This window comes from Struthio camelus, chromosome 15 (assembly GCF_040807025.1).
Source record: "Struthio camelus isolate bStrCam1 chromosome 15, bStrCam1.hap1, whole genome shotgun sequence".
In the NCBI taxonomy this organism is placed as follows: Eukaryota; Metazoa; Chordata; class Aves; order Struthioniformes; family Struthionidae; genus Struthio; species Struthio camelus.
In genome coordinates this window covers 351,201-376,923 of record NC_090956.1, presented here as the reverse complement: position 1 = coordinate 376,923, position 25,723 = coordinate 351,201, and the positions used below count along the sequence as shown (strand labels likewise).

The 25,723-nt window shown below is 50.0% G+C and overlaps 1 protein-coding gene across 11 annotated transcripts; it reads left to right on the top strand.

The window, feature by feature from the left end:
• The first annotated feature begins 136 nt into the window (after positions 1-136).
• Positions 137-25,723, top strand: IL21R (interleukin 21 receptor). Of its 11 annotated transcripts, none has more exons than XM_068907926.1 (11): positions 137-4,986; positions 5,546-5,685; positions 13,354-13,428; positions 16,086-16,191; positions 16,809-17,005; positions 18,840-18,991; positions 19,415-19,592; positions 20,766-20,862; positions 21,104-21,185; positions 22,045-22,359; positions 24,313-25,723. In XM_068907926.1, the coding sequence occupies exons 3-11, from the start codon at positions 13,374-13,376 to the stop codon at positions 25,225-25,227; spliced, it is 2,097 nt and encodes a 698-aa protein (XP_068764027.1). In that variant the 5' UTR covers positions 137-4,986; positions 5,546-5,685; positions 13,354-13,373; the 3' UTR covers positions 25,228-25,723. The 11 variants fall into 11 exon arrangements, with proteins under 11 accessions (XP_068764027.1, XP_068764028.1, XP_068764030.1 ...); XM_068907930.1 differs by lacking the exons at positions 137-4,986; positions 5,546-5,685 and adding exons at positions 5,693-9,094; positions 15,094-15,185; XM_068907927.1 differs by lacking the exon at positions 5,546-5,685.

Sequence of the window (25,723 nt, the reverse complement as noted above, 5' to 3'; positions counted from 1 at the left end):
TTTCATTCAGATAAGGTTTAATTCTATCAGAAATACCCTGTCATCATGATTGCAATCAGCTGTAGTTAAATCAGCAGATGTTCTGTGTTGTGGGAGGGCTGTGAGGACCTGACAGATAATGAGGCTTTTCAGGGCCTGTCAAACAAACCTTCACTGAAATGGTGGAACAGGAACATGGAAAGAGGCCAAGGTCAGCCTCATGAGTACGCTGACTCACTTCCCTATAGCCAAGCAAAATCAAGTTTAAGCACAAACCCACAGCTAGTTCTGCAGCTACCCGGAATGGGTTACTCACTGTTTACTGTAGGAGCCACAGGGCTGTAAAGGGAGGCATAGGGAAACAAGTGGTGCTTTCTTCCCCTTCTGCCCCTTTACTCTCCCTTTGGCCTTTGGGAGAATCCTCCTGGAGCAGCCAGGAGAGCTCTGCTCAGGCCAGGGTTGGAAACCTCCAGCAGTTCCTTGCTCTGGTGTGCTGCAGCTTCATTCTCCCTTTCCCTTGCCTTTTCTTTCCACACAGCTGTGTCCTCCTGTCCATTCATTTCCATTGGATGGCTTTCTCTGCTCTTGTGTGCTACCCCTTTCAGTCTTTCTTGGGTCAAATTAAACTGTAACTCTTTGGGAAGGGGGTCCTTATACCTTTGCCTGAACTCAGCTGGCCTGCTCACCTCTCCCTCCTATGGTAGGCACACTGTGTGACTGAAGATTGATCCAACTTAGTGATCCCTCCTCTGCTTCCTTGCTCTTGGGACTCAGAGCTATAGCCAGGCTATAAAACAGAGGTGTGTCTCTGGTGTAAGATGATGATGGGTTGGCAGTGGGTGTGGGCTTGCTGTGGCCTGCTTCCAGGACTGCTGATGCGGTGTGGTGGCCTGAACCACACCTTCCAGGGACCAGTCTGTTTCCAAAGCAGCTTCCCCTCACCAAGAGAGGCACCTCAGGCCCAAAAGTTGGGACCCTCCATGCCTGGCCTTTTTAGGTAGAGGAGGGTTCCTATCTGGTCAGAGATTTACTCACTGTAATAAACATATTTTCAGTGTATTTCAGTCTGTTTATAAGACTGCAGCACAAGTGAAGGCTTGTGTCTAGTCTTAGCCTAGTTCTAAGGCCATTTGTTACTCACAGTCACTCCACCTCCACATTTTCCTTACCTGGCTGCCTCCCAAGTATTACTAACCTGATCTGTCATTCCCATGTGTGAGTGAAATGGGTTCTTGAGAAAAGCAGGTGTATTCCCAGTACAGGAGGGACGAGTTCTGATAAGCTAACTGCCTTTCCTTTTTCCTTTGCAGAAAATGCCACGTGCTTGCTTTTTTTCCTCCCTTTTTTCTTCCTTTTTTTTTTTTTGCTAGTGTCAAACCCATCCTTCTGCATAAACAATGTTAGCTCATTAGAACTAGGCGCTTGTACTGAATAGCTGTTGGAAAATTCCCAACCAGAGGTTTTGTCATTGCCCTTCAAAAGGTAATAGTAACCACAAGAAGAGAGTAGAAGTATAGAGCAGGGGCTTGAAGATAGGGGGTTACACAGACCTGTGGAGTGAGTTCCTGGAGAAAGGGACGAGTTAATTTGGGTGGGGTTGGGTTTGTTTGTTTGTTTGTTTTTAATAACTTGTCTCTGCATCTTTCTTTGGAAGCCTGCATTGTCCAGGCAGACATCAAGAATGTCTGAGTGCTTATCTGCCATGAGCTACAAACGATCCAAAAAAACAAGTTCCTTTTAGGTGTCACTTTCTAGCAGAGAAATGGCCAAAAGATGAAAGGATGAGAGAACTGAATGAGGGGTTTGTGGCTCCTGCAACCCTGCTCTGTAATGTTTATCTTTGACTGTGGGATGATGTGACAAAAATCCTCAGTGAATATAGACTGAGAGGAGAGTTTGCTTTTTCCTACCATGTCTTTTCTATAGAAAACTCCTTAGAAAGAATGGTTTGTGGAGTTTGTATTCTGGCTCTGACAGAGATGCTTCCAAAATGTGTATTTTTGTATGCAGATGCCTTTACAAAGAGTAAGTGTTTTTGATTAATTCTCAGGGGAGCTGTGCCTGTGCAATGCACATGCATCTGCACGTGCTCACATAGATATTTCCCCACCTCTGCAGATTACTAAGTACAAGTTCTGCCTCAAGCTCCCACACGGTGACATATCATATGATCACATTTTACCTAGAATTTTAATTTTTTCACTACATGCTACTATGACTGAGGCAGCCATGTCATGCTGTCAGCTTTCCATCAGCTCTTGCAGCAATTGCACAGAGCTCTCAAGGCCCATCTGACTAACTGTGGTGACAGGGTGGGAAGCTGGGCAAAAGCTCATCATGAGCTTGCTGCTGCTTAATCAAAGGAATGAGACAATGAAGCAGTGCAGTTTTCAGCTGCAGGACTCTCAAAGCAGATTGTTCCAAAACAAAGGAAAAAAAAAAAACAGCCAAGCAATGAAGAAGGCAACTTCCAGATACCCCACTAACACACCTAAGCAAAGTTAAAGCTTACCGAAGTGCCAGACCTCTGTGTGTTTTCCCAGTTTTCCTAATAACAGCCCTCACCAGCACCCCTGGCTTGCTAAGTACTGACAACTCTCTTTCTTTGACAAGCTGAGAAAGAGCAACGTTGAGAGGAGCTTCAAGTCTCTGCTGTTCTCTGGCCAAAGCTGCCTTGCTCTGTTTGTCCCTTGTGCTGTCCTGCTTCCAACCTGACCCTTCCCTGGGCTTCTACAACATGTGATTTCCACTCACCCTTGAAAAATGAAAGAAAAACTGGCTGCAGGCTAGGAATGAACAGAGTGGGGAACTGACTGCTGGGGCTGATTTAGTTGCTAGCGGGGAGGAGCAGCTGTTTTCTCCTTTTTCACTCTTAGCCAGAAAGCTGTCTATAAACCAGTGAGCGTCTATGCAAGAGCCCTAAACATCTGCTCCCTGAGAGAAGAAAGGCGACTGCAATGGCAAGAGTTGTAATAGCAGCAAATTGTGACCTGCAGCCTGTCTTTAATAGAGGGACGACTGCATTACACCTGCTCCAGTCCACGGAGGGTGACATCTCCCCTAAGGAGCTCCAGTCCTGGTCCAGTGATGGATCACCTGCTCTTTTGGTCCTATCTGTGCTCGCTCGGAGAGCATGGCATTCAGAGTGGTGTGGTGTTTGTCCTCTGCTGGAAGGTGACTGAGCTAGTGACTAACATATCACTGGGACTTTCCTACTTGCTGCTGTTTCCCCAGCTCTTAGATGCGGGGGAATTTGCCATGAGCTGAAGAGACGGAGGGTGGCTGCTTCTCCACAGCTCAGCCACTGCTGGTTTCACTTGCGATGAACCACCCACACAGCAGCAGGAGTTACAACAGGGTGAGAGAAGTGCCGGACTGTCTTCTGGGGGAAGAATTTCCACACCTGCCTCAGGGTGGTAACAAGGCCCCAGCTCTTGCCCCCGTGCTCCAGAGAGTTGCGATGAGAACCGGGACCTACCTACCTGACCCTACAGTTAGCACTCTCGGCCCTTGGCAAGTAGCCAGCAGAGGCCTCGAGGAGATGGCTCTGGCAAGTTCGTGTTGTGCTGCGTTCACTAGCCCATGCACGTGTCTGTGACAGCACTCTGGGCTTGAAAGCTGTGCAGGGCAGTTCACTGCTGGGTGCTCTGCTCCCCCTGCCTCACTGAGCAGCTGCAGGAACGCCCAGCAGGGTCCTCTGCAGCATGAGGGAGGCAACAGATCCATCAAGTTGTTTCCTCTACAACGGTAGGAATTAGGACCTGCAGTTTAGCTTGTGCTCTCTGCAGACCCACTCCATAGCCTCATTCTGAGATGTGCAAGGCCCTTGTAACAGGTATTGTCCTCCTGACACATCAAGGATTTTTCACGCTTCTGGTCAGTTACCTAACTCTGCTCTTCTTATGCCTTGTCTCAAAAACCTCCAGCTGTGCTCCCCGGGTGCAGAGGGCCAACATGTTCACCTGCTGTCCATGTTGTCTCTATTTTGCAAGCTATCAGTCATTGTTTTAGCTTCTTGCTGCTGCTCATACCGTATCACTTTCCATTTATGCACAAGCACAGCAACAGGGTGAGGGATGTGAAAACTGGGCCGTGCAGAGCTGCTCTTCCCTGATCACAGAACAGCAACCAGGGGATCCGGTAGCTTCCTTATTCGAGCAAGAGCCTCACACCACAACCAAAGCCACCACTGAGCATGGAATCCCCCTGCCCCAGCATTTTGTAGAAACAACCTTCTTACTCCTTCTGTTCTTGCTGAGCGCTGTAAATGTTTACCAGTGCTGATCTGGATGCAGATGTCCTGATGGGACATGATTTCATTGCTTTAGTCCTTCTGCTTTAGTGGAGCCAACAGCCCCACGTTTCAGCCTTTTTAGTATTACAAAACAAGCTCCTGTCTTCTACCACCTTGCAATGAACTCCTACCAGTTTTGTAGCCAAGCCACAGCTTCCAGCAACAAGGACTGCCACTTGGGTCAGTCTGTTTCTGTAAAAACCTTGTTTATATCCAATATTGTTAGTATACCCTAATATACTGCGGTGTGTGTTAATGCGTGCCGCTCATAACCTCTGCCTCTTTGTCCATCCTGCATCCCCATCCCACCTTTTTTCTTAAAGATATGGTATGTCCTTGTGAGTGATGTGAGGAGCCAGCAACTATGTTAGGATTGCAAGACCTGTGGGTGTGGGAGCGATCCAGCAGCGCTGCTGGAGCCGGCGCGCTGCCGTGCGATCGTCCACTGCAGCCCACTGCTTGCCACAGGGAGGCAGCACGAAATCTGAGCCGTTAGGTTTTGCTTTGAAAGTGCTTCCACACTCAGAGACGTGAAAGCAGCTAGTTGGGTTTCTGCCCTGTGAGCGACGCCAGGAGCTGTGCAAGGCACCCGGGATTGCGGCGCGCAGGCTGGGAGCGGGACCTGCCGCAGGGCTGGTGGCTGGGTGCACGCAGCGTGGGTGCAGCACCCTGCATCGTGGCGGCTGTGTAAGGCAGCCGTGCAAGAGGCTCAGGTGAGGCTCCCGCAGTAAATACCTATGTGCCAGCAGCACAGCCCTGACCTCGGTGCATCACTGCAGGCCGGAGCAAGCTGATGGGTGTTGACCCTGAGCAGGTGAGTTTGTGCCAACTTTTGAGAGAGCAGCAGGGAGCTCTGCCAGCGCTGCCGACCCAGGTGAGCACCGCGGGTGGGCAGGATGGACTTGCTGGCCTTGCGCAGGGCCGGTGCTGTTCTTCAAGCACAAATGCAGAAGGGTGGCCTGAAACGGACTGTGGCCAGTCTGCGAAGAGAGATGCCCTGGGGAGCAATGGGTTAGGTTAGCTGGGGGGCACACAGGCTGACTGAACAAGGAGAGGCTGATGCTCGGCTTGTGAAGCTGCAGGACAGACGTGGAGGGAGAGTCCTGCCCGTGGGGTCTCTGAGGGGGTCCAGACTCGGGGCACGCTGTGGAGGCCGTGTCCGAGAGAGCCCGGCGTTCCTGCAGGCGCCGCGGAGAGGGTCAGGGCAGGTCCTGCGGGGCAGGCGAGGACAAGGAGCCGGACCCTGGGCAGAGCTGCAGGTTTCTGTTCCAGATGGCTGGGGTGAGTTCATGGGCACAGTCATTCCTGTTTCTGCTTACCACCCTGTGTCCGGTGATTTCCTAAGAGCAGCGACGAGCCTCTGCCCGATCCCCTCCCGCAAGCAAGGTGCGCGCTGCCGCAGCCCTGCCAAGGTAAGCCCTTTCCCCCCGATGGGAGCTGACGGGTGTCCTCCCGCCACAGCCTTCATGCAGACTGGGGTCAGGCTCCATGCATATTGGCAAAAATAAACTGAAGAGGCGGCGGCCCGCGCTGGGGGTCTGCAGAGACGGCGGGCAAGGCCAAAGGGGGCAGGAGAGCCGGCGCTGCCAGCTGTGGGTGGCTCTCAGCATTCCCCGGAGCGAGAGCAGCCCGCTCCTTTCTCCTCCTCCATTCGCATCCTGTGTCGGCCGCAGGCCGCCCACCAGGCCTTGGTTGTTTTTCAACCTGCTGCTTTGCTGACTAACACCTCCGTTTTCTGTCCGGCTCATTCATATTTTACCCCGTTTCCTGAGCTTTGAGGTGGTTTCTTCTATTGCTTTCCCTTCCAGTAGAAGGCTGTTACTCAGGTCTCAGCTGTTCTCCTGTCATTTTGACTCATTACTTATAGTAATACATGATAATCTCCCTCCTAAATGTCACCAGCCTGTAAAAGTGTCTTTGACCCTAGAGTTATAATAGCAGATCTGTATCTTTGAGGATGCTGAGGAGTTTGTTTTAATTCCATTGTGACAAGCAGCATTTATACAAATAGTATTATCTTTCTATATCATGAACTTGGTAACTGGAAGGGTTAATTAATTAACTGTTCTAGGAGAAGGAATTGTCAACTTTGTGACTGTTATTTCCTGTGTGTATTTATTTCTTGGTGAGAAATATATACAGATGTTGCCCTTCTTCCAGTCATGGCAAAATGCTCGTGGCTCATCAGTCCCTCTAAGAGCATTAGCAAAGCCTCCCCTGCTGCACCCTCCGTGCCTGCTGCTCAGATTGCAGCTGGGTACAAGTAGCTGCCTCTTCTCTTGGACCTACACGAACATATGGCAGCTAACTTCCTCGGGTCTTTGAATGCTTTGCTTTGAGGACTGGATTCTGCATTTCGGAGGTGCCAGGGAATGCAGTGTCACCGGCGTGGAGGGTCGGTGCCCTGCAGCGGAGAGCAGCTCTAGGGCCGCGTGCGTGGCAGTGCTGCTGGGGCAGTCGCTGCACGTGTGCCCACTGGCTCACCTCGACCCAGGCAGGAGGTGTATCTGTGCGCTGTGCATTGGCTGGCAGCAAGCATCAGGGCTCCCGAAGATCCTGCGTGCGTGTCCCTTATCGTAGCTCTTCCCAGGCTGGAGGCGGTGGTGCAGCCACTGAGAGGCCTGGAGGGCTGCACTGGGCCAAGCCTCCTGGGCTGAGTCCGGCATCCATTAAACGTCTGCTGTGCTGGGGCAAGACTCCTTGTTGCCCTTCACGCTGCAACGCTCGCACACACTTTTACATGTGCACACGCATGTACCTGCACATACATGCATGTACACAGTGCTAGATGACAGAGGAGTCCACCCCTGAGTTTCAACACATCCGTGCACGAAGAGCTGCTCCAGCCTTCTGGCAGGCCCTCGATGCTTCTCTTGGCTGTATGCTTCACCAGCAGTGCGCATCACCGAAGGGAAGCTGTACACAACTGAATTTTGGCAGTCACTGATGGATTTTTTTCTTTTTTAAGTTCCACATGGCCGTCCAGCCTGCCTCATCTCTGCCACTGCTGCTCTCTCCTCGCTCCCATTCCCCGCCTTCAGCCCTGGTTCTGTTTCCCTGTCCCTTTGCAGTAGAAGCACCTCTGTGGGCCCATGCCTGGAAGAACAGACATTTTGGACAGGTGGCTCTTGAGTGCGCTTGCTGGGTGGCTGCTGGAAACTGGGCTGGTCAAGGTGCTAGCTGTGCACTGATAGACATGCATAGAAAGGACTTCATTACCAGCCCAGCAGCTGTTCCTCAAAATGTCTCTGTAAGGGGGACCAGCTCTTCTTTCCGCCCACTTTGCAGATCACTCACAGGCACGATGCCAGGCCTGAGCATCTAGAAAAGACTTGCCCCAGCTGATGGTCTGTACAGGCTGGACACTGTCACTCCTGGGTACTGTGTGGGACAGCACAGGCTCAGGTAGGCTGAGCAGTTAAGTTAGACGCTTCCCAGGCAGTTAGTTCTTAATTTCTTTCTTTTATGAGGAAAGCAGACCAAGAGAGCAGGAGAGGCTTTGCTCCACAGTCGCACAGGGCTCTCCAGGATGTGCCAGCAGCATTACCTGTGCAGAGGAGGAGGGAAGGGAAAGGGCGACATGTGCGATCCGAGCAAAGAGGTCATCCTGGAGGCACAAAACACACTACTTTTAAAACAGACAATAATATGCCTTTTATATTACGCACACAAATGGTTGTTTTTCTCAAATTTAACTCATGAAAAATGAAAAATCAACTGTTTCCCGAATATTTTCTATATCTGTTTAGGATGTAATTAATCTATAGTGTTAGCCCTTTGTTACATATTAACTGAATGCTATGTTAGCTTTTCTAATTTTACCCTTTTGTTTTAGACCTGTTGGTGTCTCCCAAAACTCTACTTGTTTGTTCAAACTCTGGCATGTTAAACGCTCTTGCAGTCTCCTGCAAACACCCCCTGACCTCACCTTTCCCCCTCTTGTGGATCAGCACAGAAATCCTGGAGAGCTGCCCCCCCTCCTTTATCATTATAAGCAGTTTCCCTGGAGCCGCATATTCATTGCCTTGGGCTGGGATTAGCAGCCTTTTAAGGCTGGCTTTCCCCCTTCCAAACAGACATTATGTATGCTGGAAGCTAGAAGCTTCTGATAGTTTTTCGAATATCAGCATATGAGAAAGAGACAGCTGCTCCTGCTGATGCGGCGCTGGGGCCTCCTGCCGTGAGCACCTCGGCGCAGCCTCGTGCCCTCTGCGGCCGTGATTGCTGCCTCCTTGCCCACGTCACAGATGGGACTTATTTTGTTCCTAACCCGCTGTGAAAAGGTATCGTGCTTGGGCCGACCAGCCCTGACTCTCCTGCAACGTTCATGTCCCTTGGGTTGTCTGAGGAGCGCTGGCCCCTCCGGGCTGGACACGGCCCTTGCTGTGGCCTCCCTGATGCAGGTCTAGCGCCACCAGCCCTGCTAAGCCACTTCAACGACCTTTCAAAGCTAAAGCTTCTGAGTTTTTATCTGCTCTCCCACCTTTTTCTCACGTAAGAGTATGAGATCAGAGAAATACAGTAGCGAATGCTGTGTGGGTGTTGGGATCTGAATTTGTTGCCTCCTCTGTGCTCACCACATCCTTCTGTCGGCACAGTAATAGTGATACGGCGGTGACGTCAGCCACCGTTTATCGCTCCCTATTCCAATACACGGCAGCCCAGGCCGCGGGCGAGCAGGCGCTGCTCCTCCGCGGTGCTGATGAGACCCACCTGCGTGCCAGCGCCCGCGCGTGCCGTGTCTGCCTGCGGCAACGGTCGGGCCAGGCCAGCGCGGAGGTGCTGGAGGGCTGACATGGACAGCTGAAAGGATGGGGCAAGGTAATGTCCGTGTTCCCACCAGCTTTCCCTGCTGCCATTTGTTACTGCTTGGTATCTGTGACTTCACTGTAAAGCTTTTCTGTAGCTGACGTGGCCCTTGTGCCCCTGCTGTCATTCATGTGGTCTTCACCAGACGGGCAGAGCATTCCTCTGGCTCCCTGCTGCTCTAGCTTTGTGGTTAGGTGGCACCATACATGGGTAATGAAGTTCCTCAGAGGAAACGTAAAGAAGAGAACTGGCTTTTGCATGTAGCTAGTGGACTGAGAGACCTCTGCAGATCTTCTGCTCTTTTTACTTGACTGTAACTGTGATATTAACATTCTCATGCTTTGAAATATCAGATTTTTTCTATTTTATTTTAAAAGTGAATTTTTAGTTGGGCTTTTTGTGGGAGTTTTATATGTGCATACAGTTCATGGAGACATTTCAGACTGCAAGCTTAGAATGAATAATTCAATCTTTGGCAGGTTATAACATCGTCATACTTCCAGATCATTAGCAAGAGTAATCTTTGTAAATATCTGTTTTTGTATTGGTCCCATTTCCTGTTCTCTGGCATATTAAAACATTTTAGCATCCTTTACAGGCACACATGTATACGAGTGGCTAATCACCTTTATTATCGCCCTGCTCTCTCACATGCTGTTCCCTGGGATACGACAGAGTTTGCAGCAATGGTGGAGAGCAGCTGTAGAGTGCTTGGTGTCTTACAACCATTAAGCAACAGGGCTTCAAGCGCTCTGGAAGCTGTCTCAAATTTCCTAATTTATGGACAGGGAAACTGAAACAAAATGGTGGAAGAGACTTTTCTAATGCTAGACAGGGAATAAGTTCCTCCCTCTGCTCATTGCCCACTGCCTTTCTCCTCCCCAAGTCACCCTGTGAGCCGAGAGCTGACAGTGGGAGCAAGTGGGAGAGACCTAACAAATGGAGGGGAGATAGGAAAGGTGGAGACTGAGGTTTGTAGAGGGCCTGACTGGATGAGGCTTCAGAACAGGGGCTGCTACACGTTTTTGTGAAGCCGTGAGGTTTTTCAGCTTTTAAGGACCACAGCAACGCTGGTGCAGAGCTACATCTTTCCTCTTCTGCGTGCGAGTCTGTGCCTCGTCGCCACAGCTGCGCGTGTGGTCGGGAGGTGACTCCTCCTGCGGCGCCCTCAGACGGAGCGGAGCAGCCGCCCCGCGCGGGGCAGGAGAGCTGGTGGGAAGAGAGGAGTGCAAGAAGTGCGGGACGACTGTGGGCACTGGCAAGGGTGAGAGACGGGACAGGGAGTTCAAGGGAGGAGGTGTCGTGTCCCTGCTTTACCTGTGTGCAAAGGTCCTCCTGCTCTTCAGTCTCATTCTCAATCCGGTACTCTCATTCGCCCAGTTTCCTTCTAAATTACTACCTCTGGTGTTAACCTCTCTCCGGTATGTAATGGCCGTTTCTGAGGTCTCGATAAGGTATCTTCCAGATGAGCTGCTCTGCAGCTTTTTTTCCTGCGCAGTCCTTCCTGTCCCCCGGGACTGACAGTACTATTCTCTGAGCAGGAAAAGGGAAATAGGGAAGGCAGGTTATAGGAACCGCAGTTCAAGAGCTAAGAGCAGCAAATGTTGCCTTGCGTTGCTCTGTCCGTTTGGGCAGGAATGGGTCGGAACGGGGGAGCGCAAAAACGCCGTGGATATGAAATGCTGGGGGCAATGCTCGCGTGATTCTGCAGGAGGCAGCGGGTCTGCGGAGCTTGCAGAGCCCCAAACCTCCCTCCCTGCCGGAGGGGAGGCCACCAGCTGATCCTTGTACAACAGGGAGGCCACAACTGGAGTGTGACAGTTGGAAAGCAAAGTGACACTACGATGGGGGCTGCTGCAGCAGGGACAGTGCTAAGACGGCACTAGTCCGTCTGGCAGTCCCCGAGCACATGCTGGGTTAGAGTCAGCGAGAGGGCTTGAAGGGCTGAGGACAAATAGCAGCAGCCCTTGCGCCTGTGCCCTCTCCCTTGTGGGCAGGGTGGTGGCAGCCTGAACAGCCGGACCCTGGGCTATTCTGAGCCTAGCAGTGATATTTCTAGGCATTTTGCAGGAAGAAGGATGATTAAAAAGGTAGGAGCGAATTGCGGGTGTCACTGTCTCCAGGGCTAGTGAACTGAGGGCCCCAGTGACCTGTGCGTTTGGCATAGCTCTTCACTTAAATGTGCTGCAAGAAACAGGGCCCTTGATGCTAGGAGGCCATGAGCAGATGCTGCACCAACTGACAAGGAGACTACCCATCTCAAGGGTGGCCACGTCAGACTGTGGTCAGTCTTAGCATGAAGTCAGGTGAGCATGCTTCAGGTGACGTGATAACAGGGTGCCTTTCTCAAAGGAACAAGAATTTAGAGAAGAGCCATAGAAGGATGGATGGAAGTTCAAGGTGGGGTAAGACAGGGTTAGGCAGCGGGCCGTGTCTTGGCAAATAAGGATTGTACCACCAGAAGTAGTGACAATGACAACATTTATTGCACAGGGAAAACTGGAAGAGTTGGGACCAGAGGGGTCAAGGAAAGGTGTTTCCCCAAGGAACTGTACGATACAGAAAGAAAGGCTGGAGTGTGGGGAAAGAGGGTCTCTGTCCTGCCGTGCGCAGCAGGCAAGGGGGGCTGGCAGGGTGCCTGGGACTCCTTGCTGAGCTGGAGCACATGCTTCATCTAGAGCATGTGTTTGGCAGGAAAGGAGGGGCAGCAGCGGCATGGTGACACTCAGCTGCTCCCGCCGCAGGGCTGGGGTGCTGCAGCCCTGGGTCACTCGTGGCACCTGCTGCATGAGCCTTGGTGATCTCATCTGACCACCTCAGTGCCTTGAGAGCACATCGCTGAGCTCGCTTGGGGCTGCAGGGGCTTTTTGGTGGCTGCTAAATTTATTTTGCTTTCATTATTTGAGTAAACCTGGAAAATTTTTCACCACCACAAATATTCCCTGGGCGGGAGCAGCCTCGCTTGCGTGCTCTCTGCTGACGAACTGTGGGGGAGTTTGCAGCTGGTGGTGGGGAAGGCACAGGCACCTAGGACGTGTGCTGGGCCCTGCCAGGAGCCTGGGGCATTGCTCTGGTGACTGCAGACTGCAGCTCGCTCACTGGGCTGGTCTTCACCCATCTCATTTTCACAGGTGCCTCTGTGCAATCCAGTGCTGCAGGTTTTGCAGAACTCTGGGGCTTGTTCCTTGCTATGAGGCTTGGAGTCAGCAGAGACCCACTCCTGTGGGTCTGGTCATGGACAGCATTGCTGCCCCGTGGCACAGCGTGGGGGTCCTCCTTGCTGTCTGTGCATCCTTGTCACCGGCTCTGACAGAAGCACGCTCCACAAATAATACGGACTGCATCTCTAAAGCCTGGTGTCCCCATGCTGCCTACACCGTTCCTGAGGCGGGGCTGCAATCTGTAGTGGCTATCAACAGCCAGTGCTCTGCAGGGAGCTGATTTTGTCTTTCCATGCTTATCTGCCTATTTCCATAAATATTAAACACTGTGAAAACACAGGCTTAAAGTGTTATGTGGCTGGCAGGGCTGGTCTTGGAGCAGGGGCCGTGGGCTCGGCAGCTGAGCGGCTGTTTGGAGGTGACACTGTTTCTTCACATTGTTGAAAACATCCTACTGTGCCCTTGCTCGCGGAAGATTTTCCTGTAGGTTCTCCTCACCAAACTGCGTTGGGGCAGCCTTCCCCTGGAGTGGGTGCCACACGTTATCCTCTCCCGTATCACAGGGGAGACCGCTACTTTGGTCTTGTGCAGCTTGCCTTCCTGGATTCCCTTAACTAGGAAGTCTGTACTTATTTAACCCTGGGGAGGTGAAATCAACCAGTTCCCACAAGCGCTGCTCATATGGGCCCACAATGACATTCAGACTCTTGACAAATTCACTGCACAGATGTTTAAGCCACAGCAACGTCACTTCTCCTTGTTGCAAGCCATTTCTAGTTGCAGGAAACCAATAGGAAAAAAAAGGGGGTTAGTACTTAACCCAGATGTCTTCCTGTTGCATGAATAGTCTGGCACTGCAGTCACTTTGCTGCCTTCACTGCGCACACAGGGCTGTGAAGGAACAGCGATTTCGCTGGCCTGGTTTATGGCCCATTGGCAGTGTCATCAGGCCCCTCTCCCATGGGAGAGATGCATACAGGAGAGCCGAGATGCCTCTCAAATTAGATGCTTTGCTTCTAGGCACGTAAACGAAGGCAAGAGTAATCCTGCCTCAACCTCCAGCACACACAAATAGACGGCTGAGCTGAACTTTTAATTCTTTTTTTTCAGGACATCCAGCGAGAACCAACATGAGGAACAAACAGTGGACCCAGAGTATTTTCTTCTTCCTTTTATTCCAGTGCAGTAAGTTCCCACACATCTTTTCCAGGCTATGCACCCGCAAGGTTTATCCTGCTGGCTGTTGATGTGGGCTTTGCAGAGAGGTTCATGGCACGAGGGTGCCACGGGGGACAGTGCCAGGGGACAAGGAGCCACGGGAGGCACCGTGGAAGACGGAGATGGGAGAGGGCGCGCAGCGGGGCAGAGCTCGGCCAGACCGCATCCTGCTCCAGGGAGAGCGCGGCACAGCGCAGGGACTGCCGCAGCGGTACCTGGCTTGCCCCGTGACATGAGAGTAGGACCCCTCGCAAAAGTCTTCGCCCTAGAAAAAGTTCAGGTGGTCAAGAACAGGATACGCCTGCGACTGTGGCCAGCAGGAACACCTAGTGCGATCCCCTCGGCCCAGGACAGCACTGTGCGGACGGCCACCGTCCCTTTCGTGCTGGCTCCTACCTGCCGCCCGAGCTTAGCCAACGCAGAGAGGGCTTTCTGAGCAGGTCAGCTGGGCAGAAAAAGGCAGCAGTGACAATGTCTGCAGGGAACAGGAGTGAGGTCAGCATTTCACATGCTGCTTCTAGTCAAAACCTCAGACCTGCTCCAAACTTGAACCAGAAGAAAAGATGAATTCAGAGTTATATCTTCCTGCCCTAAAGGAGCACTGCCACTGCTTCGTCTGAATTCTGTGTAACGCAGGCCCGAGAATTACCCCGCACTGATTTCGGTTTAGACCAGACTAGATCTTACTTTTTAAAATATCCGGTCTTTGTTTTTGAAGTTGCCAAGGATGGAGAATCTTAGACCTGTCCAGGTTGTGCTAACATTTAATTATTCCCATACTGGAAAAAAGCTAACCTCTTCTGAATTTTAGTAGCAGATTCTTACACAAACAGCTATGCTTGCAGCTTACCAGCTGCCTTTGGTTGGTATCAAAATAGAGCAGAAGGCGGCTAACCAGCAAGGCTTATTAGCTTATTAACACTAGCTGCTCGCTCTCTCTGAGAGAAAGCAGGGTTGTTAACCCACGCTCTGTAGAAGAGTGAAGTCAAGCTAAGGGAGAAAAAGTATCTTGTTCAGGGCTTTGTAACAAGCAGTGCCTGTACTAGGGGCCTCATGGGAGCCTGCTGAGGGCTCAGAATGAAAAGTCAAAATTGAAATGAAACAAAAATGAAATTAATTAAAATTTCAGAACAAAATTCTTAAGTCATAGTGAGATGAAAAAGTCAAAATGAAACAAAATAACAACCACATCATTTGAATCACAGTTTAAAAAAGCACATGTACACCCTTGGGGCCAGAGTCTGTTAACAAGAATCCTCAAATTTCTTCTTCTTCTGTCACCATCTTGTGTACAAGACTCTTCGGGGTCGTGTACACAAAGCTGAGCACTGCTCAGAGCTCACATACGGAGAGCAGCATGTGCCCTGGTGCAACAGGACTAGGAAAGGACTTTGTGATGAGCAAAGTGAGTGGGAAATGCTGGGCTGTATTTTCCTTTGAACTTACTCTGGTCTGGAACTGGGCTGCTCCCTCCACTGGTCATACCTTCTGTGCGTTGTGACTCTAAATGCATTTGTTTGTCAGGACAGTCATTTGATGTGGAGGGTGGAACAGATGTTTCTGGTCCATCAAACAAATGGGTACAGCATCAGGCAGCCTGCGCTCTGCATACAGTATTCTCTTTTTTCACAGCCGTAAAATCAAGTATTGTGGTTGAGGAGCATATCACCTACAAGTGCCGGACAGCTGCCAAAGTCATGTGTTCCCAGCAGGCTGAGCCACAGGTGTGGGCAGTGCGGGTGATAGGGGATCACCCATGCCTGATTTAAGCCCTGGGTGTCACAACCTTGAAATCCTCTCTTGGGCAGTGGTGATTTTGCTTCCATCAAGCGGTGGTAATATTGTGCACGTAAGAAATTACAATGTCATTGTGGTAGACACCGTTTGCACCAGCATGGCAGGTTGTGTCTCCTGACATCCTTTCTGCACTTGTAGTTAGTTATTCCTACTGTAGTACCAGAGGCTTTTGTCAGCCCAAGACCCTGTCTGGAGAGGACTCACCAATGCAGGGTTTCTCACTGCATTGCAGTCTTCCTTGCTTTGAAATCCATGGAGATATCCTCAGGGTATCATGCATGGAACGACACTACTTTTGTACAGCACATCTCAGATGCTGATGTGCAGAACAATTAAAAGAGCATAAATGTCATTTTGCGACCACTTTCAAAAGTAACTGGTTTTCTAATGAACTGAGGTGTAACTTGGACAATTGCCATTCCTTCTCAAGTTCTCATTAGAAGTCTGTTTCAGTTTTTTTAAGTGATTAATAAATTGTGCCCATTACTTTAGTATATAAATTCTTATGCAAATTATAATAACTACAAAGTTATAGTATCTTTTTGTCAAATTTGCATGAAAAGCTTATTCCAAACCCCTGGAGATGGTCACAAAAAGCACTGGTGCTGCAGATATCAAGTTGCAGACGAGTGCAAGTAGAGAGAATGGAAAAGAAAGATTTACTAAAATATGACATTTTTAATGTTCAAAGTGCCATGTAGAAGACATAAAATGAATGCTACAGCTGCAAATGAGAGCACTATAAATTTAGGAAATGCTGTAATTAAAATGCTTATATATGCAATGCATGGAAGTTAATATTTTGTTCTGTCTTTCCAAATCTACAGCTACATATTGTGAAAACCTCACTTGTTTTGTGGACTATGTACAGACCCTGTCCTGCATCCTGAAAAATGACCTAGGTGCTGGTTCATATAACCTCACTGCAACATGGTATGTCTCAGCAGGAAAGCAAAGCGCAGTCAGCAGGAACTCCTAATGCAGCTAAAGCACAGTGATGTCCTTCTGCCTCTTTGTTAGACAGAGCTCCTGTGCTGGTTTTCACTTTGTTCTTCACGCTCTGGTTGCCCTGTGGCTTTCCTGTTAGCAGATCCCTGGTTTTGCCGGCTGCACTGCTTGCCCCAACGCTATGCTGGCTCAGGCTCCTTGATGTTGTTTCCTCTCCTGCCTTGGAGTGCCTTGCTTTTTGCTGCTGCTAACAATGGATTTTCACCCCCATGTGCTGGCAGGTCTCACACAACTTGTCTGAGCCCCATAGAGCTGCTGCTCCACTCCAGCCAGGAGGTAGGTGTAGTCCTTGCCTGTGCAGCCTTGGTGAGCTCCTTTCCACAAACGCCTCAGTTGCATTTTCCTATTTGTTTCAGAAAGCTGGTAAGCTGAGCAAACAGAAGGAAAAAATCTGTCTCAGTTCGAAGATCTATTTTTATTTGAATGCATTAATCATTTTTCTTTGTAGAAATTTTTCTGCCTAATTCTTCAGCAACAGATTAGTCCAACTGCAGCATGTGGTAGATGTGGACTAGTTTGTTTGTTGTTTGGGATTTTTTTAGGATTTCTGAGGAAGATCCAGAAAATACTGTGGCTACCTGCAGTCTCCTGCAATCAACAAGGAACACAAGTCATACACAGTACGTGTGCACTGTGGACATGACAGAACTCCTGGCAGATATCAAAGTCCAGGTGGATGTTACAGAGATAGCTGATAGTCACCACGTGATTTCCAAAGGCTTTTATATGGGACAGAACAGTAAGTACAAAAATGGTAGGCTTGATAAATGCTGCCTGGGCTCGTGTCCATCCAACAGCCTGAGTGAAGAGTGAGCATGGGAACCAAGACGAAGGGCTGTGTTCAGTGTTTGTTCTCCCCACAGAGCGCTGTGGCCTTACTGTTGCTGTTATAAACTACAGAAACGCTTGTGCTTGAGGCTAAGCTTAGAGCCAGCTTGGCCACTAGATAAAATCCCTTTTCCCCGTGAAGCAGCAGGTGATATGGGCTAGCCAGTGAAGGGCTACTAAGATGATTAAGGGACTGGAGCATCTTGCCTATGAGGAAAGGCTGAGAGAGCTGGGACTGAAGAGAAGACTGAGAGGGGATCTGAACAATGTGTTTAAGTATCTGAAGGGAGGGTGTCAAGAGGATGGGGCCAGACTCTTCTCAGTAGTGCCCAGCAATGGGACGAGAGGCAACGGGCACAAACTGAAACCCAGGAAGTTCTATCTGAACATGAGGGAAAAACTTCTTTCCTGTGAGGGTGACAGAGCACTGGCACAGGTAGCCCAGAGAGGTTGTGGAGTCTCCCTCCTTCAAAAGCCATCTGGACGCGATCCTGTGCAATGTGCTCTAGGTGACCCTGCTTGAACAGGGTGGTTGGACTAGATGATCTCCAGAGGTCCCTTCCAACCTCAACCATTCTGTGATATATTTCCTCAGACCGCCTCAGACCAGTCTCATGTCTAGACTATGACAGTGTTTGTTCTTGGATAGAATCAAAAGAGCAAGAGGAAATGTTTGCACTAGAAATGCCACAAATGTCCTTACAGGAGCCCCAGGCGCCTCTCGCATAGAACACCAGGACAAACACAATGTTATTGTCTGACGATGGCACAAAGTGTCCCAGACATAACGAAGGTGGCACTTCTCCTTTCTGAGGCTAATCCTAGCCATCTTGTCTGCATGACAGGAAGACTGCGTGCGATCAGATCATTGATTTGGTGGGATGCTGGTGCGTTCCGGGTCAGGTAGTAAACAGTGAAGGAAAGGGGTGTTCAGCCAGGCAGCTGAGCCAGGTAGGCAGGCAGGCACCGTGGGGGCATGTGAAAATGGATTTTTCTGCCTGGATTATTCTGAAAATTAGACTTCATGTGAGAAGTGTAATTGTTTTTGATAAATGCCAGAACATCTCAGGAAAGCCCCTTGCCCCCACTGGCAGAATCAAGAGCAATTTGGAGCACAGATTAGGTAGTGGTGCTTAGCATTCTCCTGGATGCCCCCATACAGAGACATCACAGCTCATGACAGACCCTGCAGATTATAACACTGTGCATTACTGCTTTTCCACATGTGAATACACCCCATGAGGGATACAAAAGCTTGCTCTGCTAGGCACTCATGACACAGCCAGGATTTGCACTAGCTGTATGCAGCGTCCACTAGCCTCAGCTTTTCCTGATGTCTCTGTCACATTAAGGGGTATTTCCCTAACTGTGCAAGTGACCTAGACTGCATGGAGTCCTCCTGTGCCATGAGCGGAGCAGGATGCTCTGCTCTCCACATATCATAGGAGGTATCAGCCCCTCCTGCTACCTTCTCCTGCTCCATTAGGTGATGAGGAGGTTCAGAGATGGGCAGCAGGCACATTCAGAGAAATGCAGGCCTGACTTCACTGCACTACCGGCGTGTGAGGCTCTGTGCACTGCTCAGGACTGCTCAGCCCAGGAGGCAGGGATGGTGCCCTTGCAGAAGAGCCCACCTCTGCCAGGCAGCTCTGCACCTTGCTCTGCCTTGCTGATACCATGCAAGGCTGCCTGTTGTACATGCAGTGACACTGCGAAGAGTAACGCCACCCTGTCTTCACCCACAGTCAAACCACAGCCTCCTTTCAATCTCACCGCTGTGTTCTCAGAGGGTTACAATATTTCTTGGGAAACCATCTACCAGAACTCTCCTTTTCACTTTTTGAATGAGGAGCTGGAATATCAGCTGCGTTATAAGAGAAGGAACGACACTTGGGAGGTAAGTGAGATGTCAGTTTACCATCAAGTAGGATGAACCAGCAAACAGGAAGCCAGCACAACCCGGGGCAGGAGCCCTGTGTGGAAGAAGGGTTCTTGAGGTTTATAAAAGTTTTCTCTTTGCTTGTCTGGACTGGAAACAGACAAAACTAAAATGCAATTGAGAAGCAGAAGCTGTCTGAGAGGTGCTAGATCTTGTGGGGAAGGCTGGTAGCTCACTTGCTCCCATGCTGTCCTGCACGGAAGGATCCCACAGGGCCACGTGCAGCTACAGACCAGCTGTAGCATGGCCCTGCAGAAACAACTTGCAGGCAGAGGGAATTGAGGGGATTCCTTAGCAGGGCTCCTCACTGTGCAGCATAAGCAAGGGTGAAGTGGAAGCAGTTGCTCCAGCTATACCTGTTTGGTGTTTAATTGTTCACAGACTCAGAAGACTAAAGCTGTCCATGAGGATAAGCGGACACTGGTCATCCTGCCACGGGAACTCCAGGGAAACACTGAGTATGAGTTCCAGGTGCGAGCCAGACTCCGAGAGGACACTGGCTACCATGGATTTTGGAGTGAATGGAGTCCTCCGCTGACACTGAAAACCAGCCCTGCCGGTACGTAATGCCAGCTCTCCCTGCCCTCCCTGTTGGTCCAACGTCAGAGAATGCTTCCAGAAATCTAATCAAAGCTGATTAATTAGAACAAATGCTGAATAGTCTAGTGAAGATAGGTATGTTGTTCGGCTTGCTTGCTGAATACATGAACTGCCGTCTTGGGCTGATACGTGCTGTCTGTATTCACCTCCTCACTGTGCTGCAGAGCCTGCCTTACAAAAGGACTCAGGGGAGGAGGGCTCAGTGGGGTTGTTTGTAGGTTTGGTTGGCACAGCAGGAGCACAACCTCTAGTTCCCTTCGCAGTGTCAGACCTCCATGGTCCTGGTTACAGCTTTCAGAGACGGGGAAGGTGTGATGGAGGTACCTCAGCTGCTGGGGCTTAGTGTTGCCTTCAGCTGAGGGGAGAGAGAAGCCTGCTCTCAGGGCTGAGTTCAGTGTCTGGATATCGATGTTTGATGGTCACGCTTGGCTGGACACGGGTGTTTGGTTCAGTGGCCACCAGGCTCGCTTCTCGAGGATCTGCCTTATACAGAGGTACACCAGTGCTCGTCATGCTGGAACAGAGGCACTGACAATGGGGAGTGTTTGCTCAAACAGATCAGGGCAGGATGACCATGGTCAGTGTCAGCAGCATATGCTGAGCTTCCCCACTCCCACTGACCTGCAGCTCAAACTGAGGTATCAAATGGTGCTGTGACAGCAGGACCAGGCTCCATTTGTTAAGGGCTGTCATAGTTCTGGATCTCAAAGGTACTCCTCGCCCTCACTGGCAGCCAACAAGTGAATGCTTTCCTCATATTTCTCTGGCCAGCTGCCTTGTCTTTCCACTTTCTGGTTCACCTGTGGTGGGGGTCCCTAAAGCAAGAGGAGTCGGAAACACCTGAGGCCTTTGGAGCAAGGAGCTGTCCTGTCCCGAGCACATTGGCTGTCTGTCCGTGGTACAGCCAGGCCACAGGACAGCTGATGAACAGCTCATTTCATTGACTCCGTCTTGTCTGAGCTCCTTCAGTCATGCCCGCCCTCATGTCCAGAGGGCTGAGCCTCAGATGAAAGCCTCAGTGTCTTAGGGAAAAGTCTGGTGTAAAGTTTGATCATCCTTCCTCACTGTCTCCTGCTTACTGACCAGGGTAGAAATTCAGGGTGAATCTGAATGACCCAGTCTTTTTGTCCAGCAGGGACACAGAGAGCAGGCACAGGATGGCTGCTGCTGTTTGGTGTTGTCGCCATGATCACTGCCTCAGTCACAGCCTTTCTGGCCAAGCAGCAGAGGTAAGAGCCCTTAAGGAAGCTAGAGCAAATGCTCCTGCTCTGTCCTGCTAAAAATGGGGTATTCACTTGCAGCCATCTCTGCATCTTGTACAGCCAAACACAGCTGCAAGCCTGTGAGGGCCAACAAAGTATGGTCTCTGGCTAGGGTGCTGCCAAGAGCACCTTACTTTTCTCGGGAGATGCCTAGGTTTGGATCTGTAATATGTGCTTAACTCTAACGCCTTTCTCTTCTCTCTTCCAGCTTGTGGAAGAAGATGACTTGCATCCCAGACCCTGCTCCCTTTTTCAAACCACTTTACCTGGTGCATAATGGAGATTTCAAGGTATAAATGGGCTATGTAAGCCTGTAGAGCACATGACAAAGTTCAATTGAAAGGCCCAACATGCTATCCCGGGCAGGGGATTCTAATTAAAGGGTGGTAGGAGGAATCTGTCCCACAGGAATGCCAAGTGAATTGGGGATCAGAGCCCGCCAGTGTTTACTCTGTGAGAGAAAAGCCTTTTTGCCGGGCCTGCTCTGCTCATCCCCCCATAGGTGCTGTCACAGTGGGTGAGCTGAGCCTCATGTGTGATGTGTGCAGCCTGGGATCCTGAAGGGAACGGATGAAGGGGTCCCAGGACAGTACCTGGGATTTTTTTCAAAGCTCTAGTCCCACAGTGCAGGTAATGGGCTTCACTGTAGGGCCAGATCTCCCACTCAGCCTCTGCAGTGACACAAGCTCAGCACTAACCCCTCTAGTCCTCTCTGGAGAGTCCCTCGAACAGTCATCCTGGAAACATGGTTAGCACTTTGGGGGCAAATAACTATCTTGTGGCAGTACTGTATGTGCAGCTGCCTCCCTGTTAAGGAAGTGTCTTGGTGAAGTGAGTAACTTTGTCTAGACCTCCCTAATGCTCTCCTCTCTTAACGCCAGCCAAACTTGCTCGTGTGGCAAAACAGCTTGCAAAGACTAGAGGGTTTGCTGGAGTTCTTAGGATACAAAAGCAAAAGAATATCACACATCCATAAATGTCATACATATCAAGCTGAAGAGCAATCCACAATGCCATGATCAAATTGGAAAAGTAATGGCATGTGAGTGTAGACATTACTGCCTCTTCTTTCTGAACAAGTTACTGTCATTACAACAGCTCTGATCAGAGACACTTCAGTGTCTGCTTTTTGTTTCTGCTTTTTCTTAGACACTCTGGGAGAGAGACACCAGCTGGGCCCTAATGATCTTCATGTACTTTCCCACCGCTGCATGGCTGATGTTTGCAATTGGGTTAAACAGCAAGTCCTGGATGGGCACCATGCAAACTGCAGCCTGGAGTCACTGTCTCACTTCCTGCTTGTCTTCCCCTTTCAGACCCATTAGGGCTTCCCATATCTGCACACGAGGGCTGCTTGTGCCTCCCTGTGAAGCAGATGGCACTGGTTGTTCTCAGGGAAAGGTGCCAGAATCAGATGGACTCAGCCTGGGAATTCCCGAGAGTTGCGGGCTAGTGCTTGTAGTGGTAATGAAACCACCCTGTTACGCTCCTCTCAAGGAACCCCATGGCTTCACCCTGCTCCGCTGGAATGTTTGTGCTAGTTTCTAATTAGGTTGCTCAGTGCTGCTGGGAGGGAATGAACCTCAGTTACAATAATGCTAAAGCTGTGGTCCTTCTGGGAAGCTTAATAAATTTGCAAAATAAAACAGCAGTCGCCCACACAGCCACGCACAAGATGCACAGGCAGGAGATGCTGAGAGGATGTGGTGACCTCACTAATATGTGAACTGAGTCCTCATTATCAGCTGGCAAAAAGCCAATTGATCTAGGGCTCATTCAGTTGCATCCTGCCTGCATCAAAGCAAGCGACTAGGAAATGTCTGTGGATAATGATCAGCAGCTGACAATAGCAATGCCCTGCAGGGAATCCTGGATTGGTCAGGAAGCAGTACAAAATTTAGAGAAAATTTAAGATATAAAAAGAGAAGAGAAAGCAGAGGAACATTACCTACTCCTTTGTGTGTACATGTGTTCTTGTATTCATGTTGGGCTGGAATTTGCAAAGAACTGTCAAGAGAGCATTGGCAATATTCTGCCTGCTCAATTCTAAGAAAGGGGTTTCCCTTTTATTTATTTAAAGGGGTTTAAATAGCCTTTTGCACTCTAGGCAACTTCCTGTCCTTTGCAGCTTTAATAATACACTCTTTGCAGTTTAGGTTAAAAATAAATTAAAATATACTTGGTGCTTCCTGCTGTAATGAAGATTTTCCATGCTTGGTGGCAGAGGATAACAAGCTGAGTCAGGCTCTCTTCCCAAACACTTTGTTCATGTCTGGTTACACTGAGTGCAGTTTGGAATAGGGGCTTATACCATCCAGGCAGTTAGTTCCAAAGCTGTGGCAACACCCCGTTGTCATGCAGCACGCTGTGTCAGAAGCCGTCACAGCGTTTATGGGGGCTCAGCATTGTTACCTGTTTTACACACAGCAGAAAGCGGCGCACGTAGGGAACAAGAGCCCTGATGCAGCTCAGCTAGCAGGCAAGTGTTGGGTAGGGATCAGACCCACATCTTGATTTGCAGTGCTGTGTCCAGCCTCTGGGCTGCGCAGCCTCTCTAATAGGACTCCCTGACATTTGCTAGTGGCATACCACTGAAAGTTTGCTGAAGTTTGAGCATTTGATCGAGTGACTTCTTTGAAAGCAAAAGAACAGAAACTTTTACTTTGTTCTTAGCTCAAAAAACCCAGAGGTGCCTTCACTCCCAGGTACGACTGATTGCAAGGCGCTCATGATCTACAAGTGACCCATGGCACAGGGCTGAATGCAGTGGTAATGGAGGCAGGGAAGGCAAAGTTCAGTGTGTCACACTCCCCAAACAGATAAGCGAGTGTCATCTGCACCAAGCAGTGGCTACAACTCTTTGAGGTCCCCATCGCTTGCCTGCCACTGCTTCTTTCCTGTCACCAAGAGTGAAAAGACTAGCCTGGGCATGGTCGCGTACAGCAGATCAGAAGCCTTGTCCTGACCCACTTCCAAGGCTGTGGAGGTGAAGGAAGTGGCAGAGCAAGGCTAGGTGTGTGTTGGGTGCAGACGCAGCACACAGGGAGAGGTTGATCCTCCTTCCAGAGAGAGGCAATGTCCAGGACACGGCGGGGGGGGGGCACCAGGGGACACCTGGTGGCTTGGGAGGGGACCGTTGGCAGATGCAGCAGAGGATGCTGCCTCAGGCAGCAGAGGAAAATGCAAAGCTGTGAATGTAAAAGCTTTCAGAGATAATTATTTTCAATTATTTGAGCCAGTTCTCCTGCAGCTGTCTGCGCCCAGTAATAACAGCATCACATCCTCTGCCATTTTGAGGCACTCAGTGATTTTAGAGTCTGACTTTGCCTAAAAAGACATAAGCTCTGTGGGCATTTCTGGGAAATCCCCAAAGGTGATCATACTAACCTTTCTCTCCCTGTATGTCCTTTTATGCAGAAGTGGGTTGGCGCATCCCGTACCAAAATGACCCTCGATTTCTTTGAATGGGGAATAGTCCTTCCAGAAGTCCTGGAAGTTTACAGCATGCGTCATCCCAAGAGCACCTCACAGGAGGAGCTGAGCGAGCTGAAAAAGGATCCACCTTGCAAGCCTTGTGTATCTTGCTTGACTGCCCCAGGTCAGGATAGCCAGTCCCTTCTGTCCAGCGTAAACAGTAGCACTGGGACTCAGGACCAGTCATATGGCCATTTGTCCATCGATACTGTGACTGTGGCTGATGAATTTACACCTTGTAACTCCCACTGCAACTGTAATCGTGTGCACAGCAGACGTGAGCATGCCAGTGACGAAGATGGTAGTGCTGGAGAGACTGGTTACCCCAAGGTTAACATTGATGATGACGAGAGAGAGAGATCCTGCAACTTGCTTCTGGCTGACCTGAGCACACAGGACAAAATACTTGCTTCGGGCTCTGTGTCCACAGACCACTTGAGGAGTGCAAGTGCCCCAGCCCATCAGCAAGTAGAAAGGGCTCTGGAAAGAGGGATGGGGAGTATCCTAGAAGCCCTTTGCTTGCATCCTGATCAGTGGGATTTGGAAAATCTAGCTTCTCTGCCTTCTCCTGATGGTGAAAGTGTTTCCTACAGCGAAGGCTCCTGTGACTTTTTCCCTCAGAGTGCAAGGCCTGGTGACAGTTACCCTATGATCTGCCTAGATTTGGACACTATTGACAGTGGTTTTGTGGACTCAGACTGCGGGAGTCCAGTTGACTGTGAATTTGATCAAAACAGTCAGACCAACTGTGGGTCTATCCCCCTTGAGCAGGAGGGAGAGGACTTCCCACGGAGCTACGTCAAGCAGTGGGTCTCCTGTCGCTCGGACAGCCCTGCCAATGGGACACAGACAAACTAAGGACTTGATGTTGCCCTGCAGACAACGCAACCTCCGTACTGGGCCAATAGCAAAGTATCAGCAAAATTAAGAAAAACAAAGTTCACTTCATGTAAGCTGCATTGCATGCAGCTGAAAACCATTAGGTTCATAGAAATATATGCCTATTTCTGTTGCCACTTATCTTAAAAGGTCAGTAGCACAAAGCCTGGGCAATTTCTGCTAGCAAGTAAAGCCAGAAACCGCCATTTGTACTGTAACCATGAAAATGTTTCCCTCTGATGTCTCTGTACCTCTGTTTTGTTTTGGATAATTGTCTTTAAAAGTTAATACAATACTGATATTGAATGTGAAGACCTACTCTTTGTGTAGGCACAGTGTCACTAATCCAAAGGAGGCTTAGCTGCCGGAGAAGATCATGTACAGAGAGCACCTTTGTGGTGAAAAGTGTATGTTTCCAGCTCAGTAATAATGTATTCTCATTGTGATACCAATAAACTCCCTTCCCTCTCCCCCA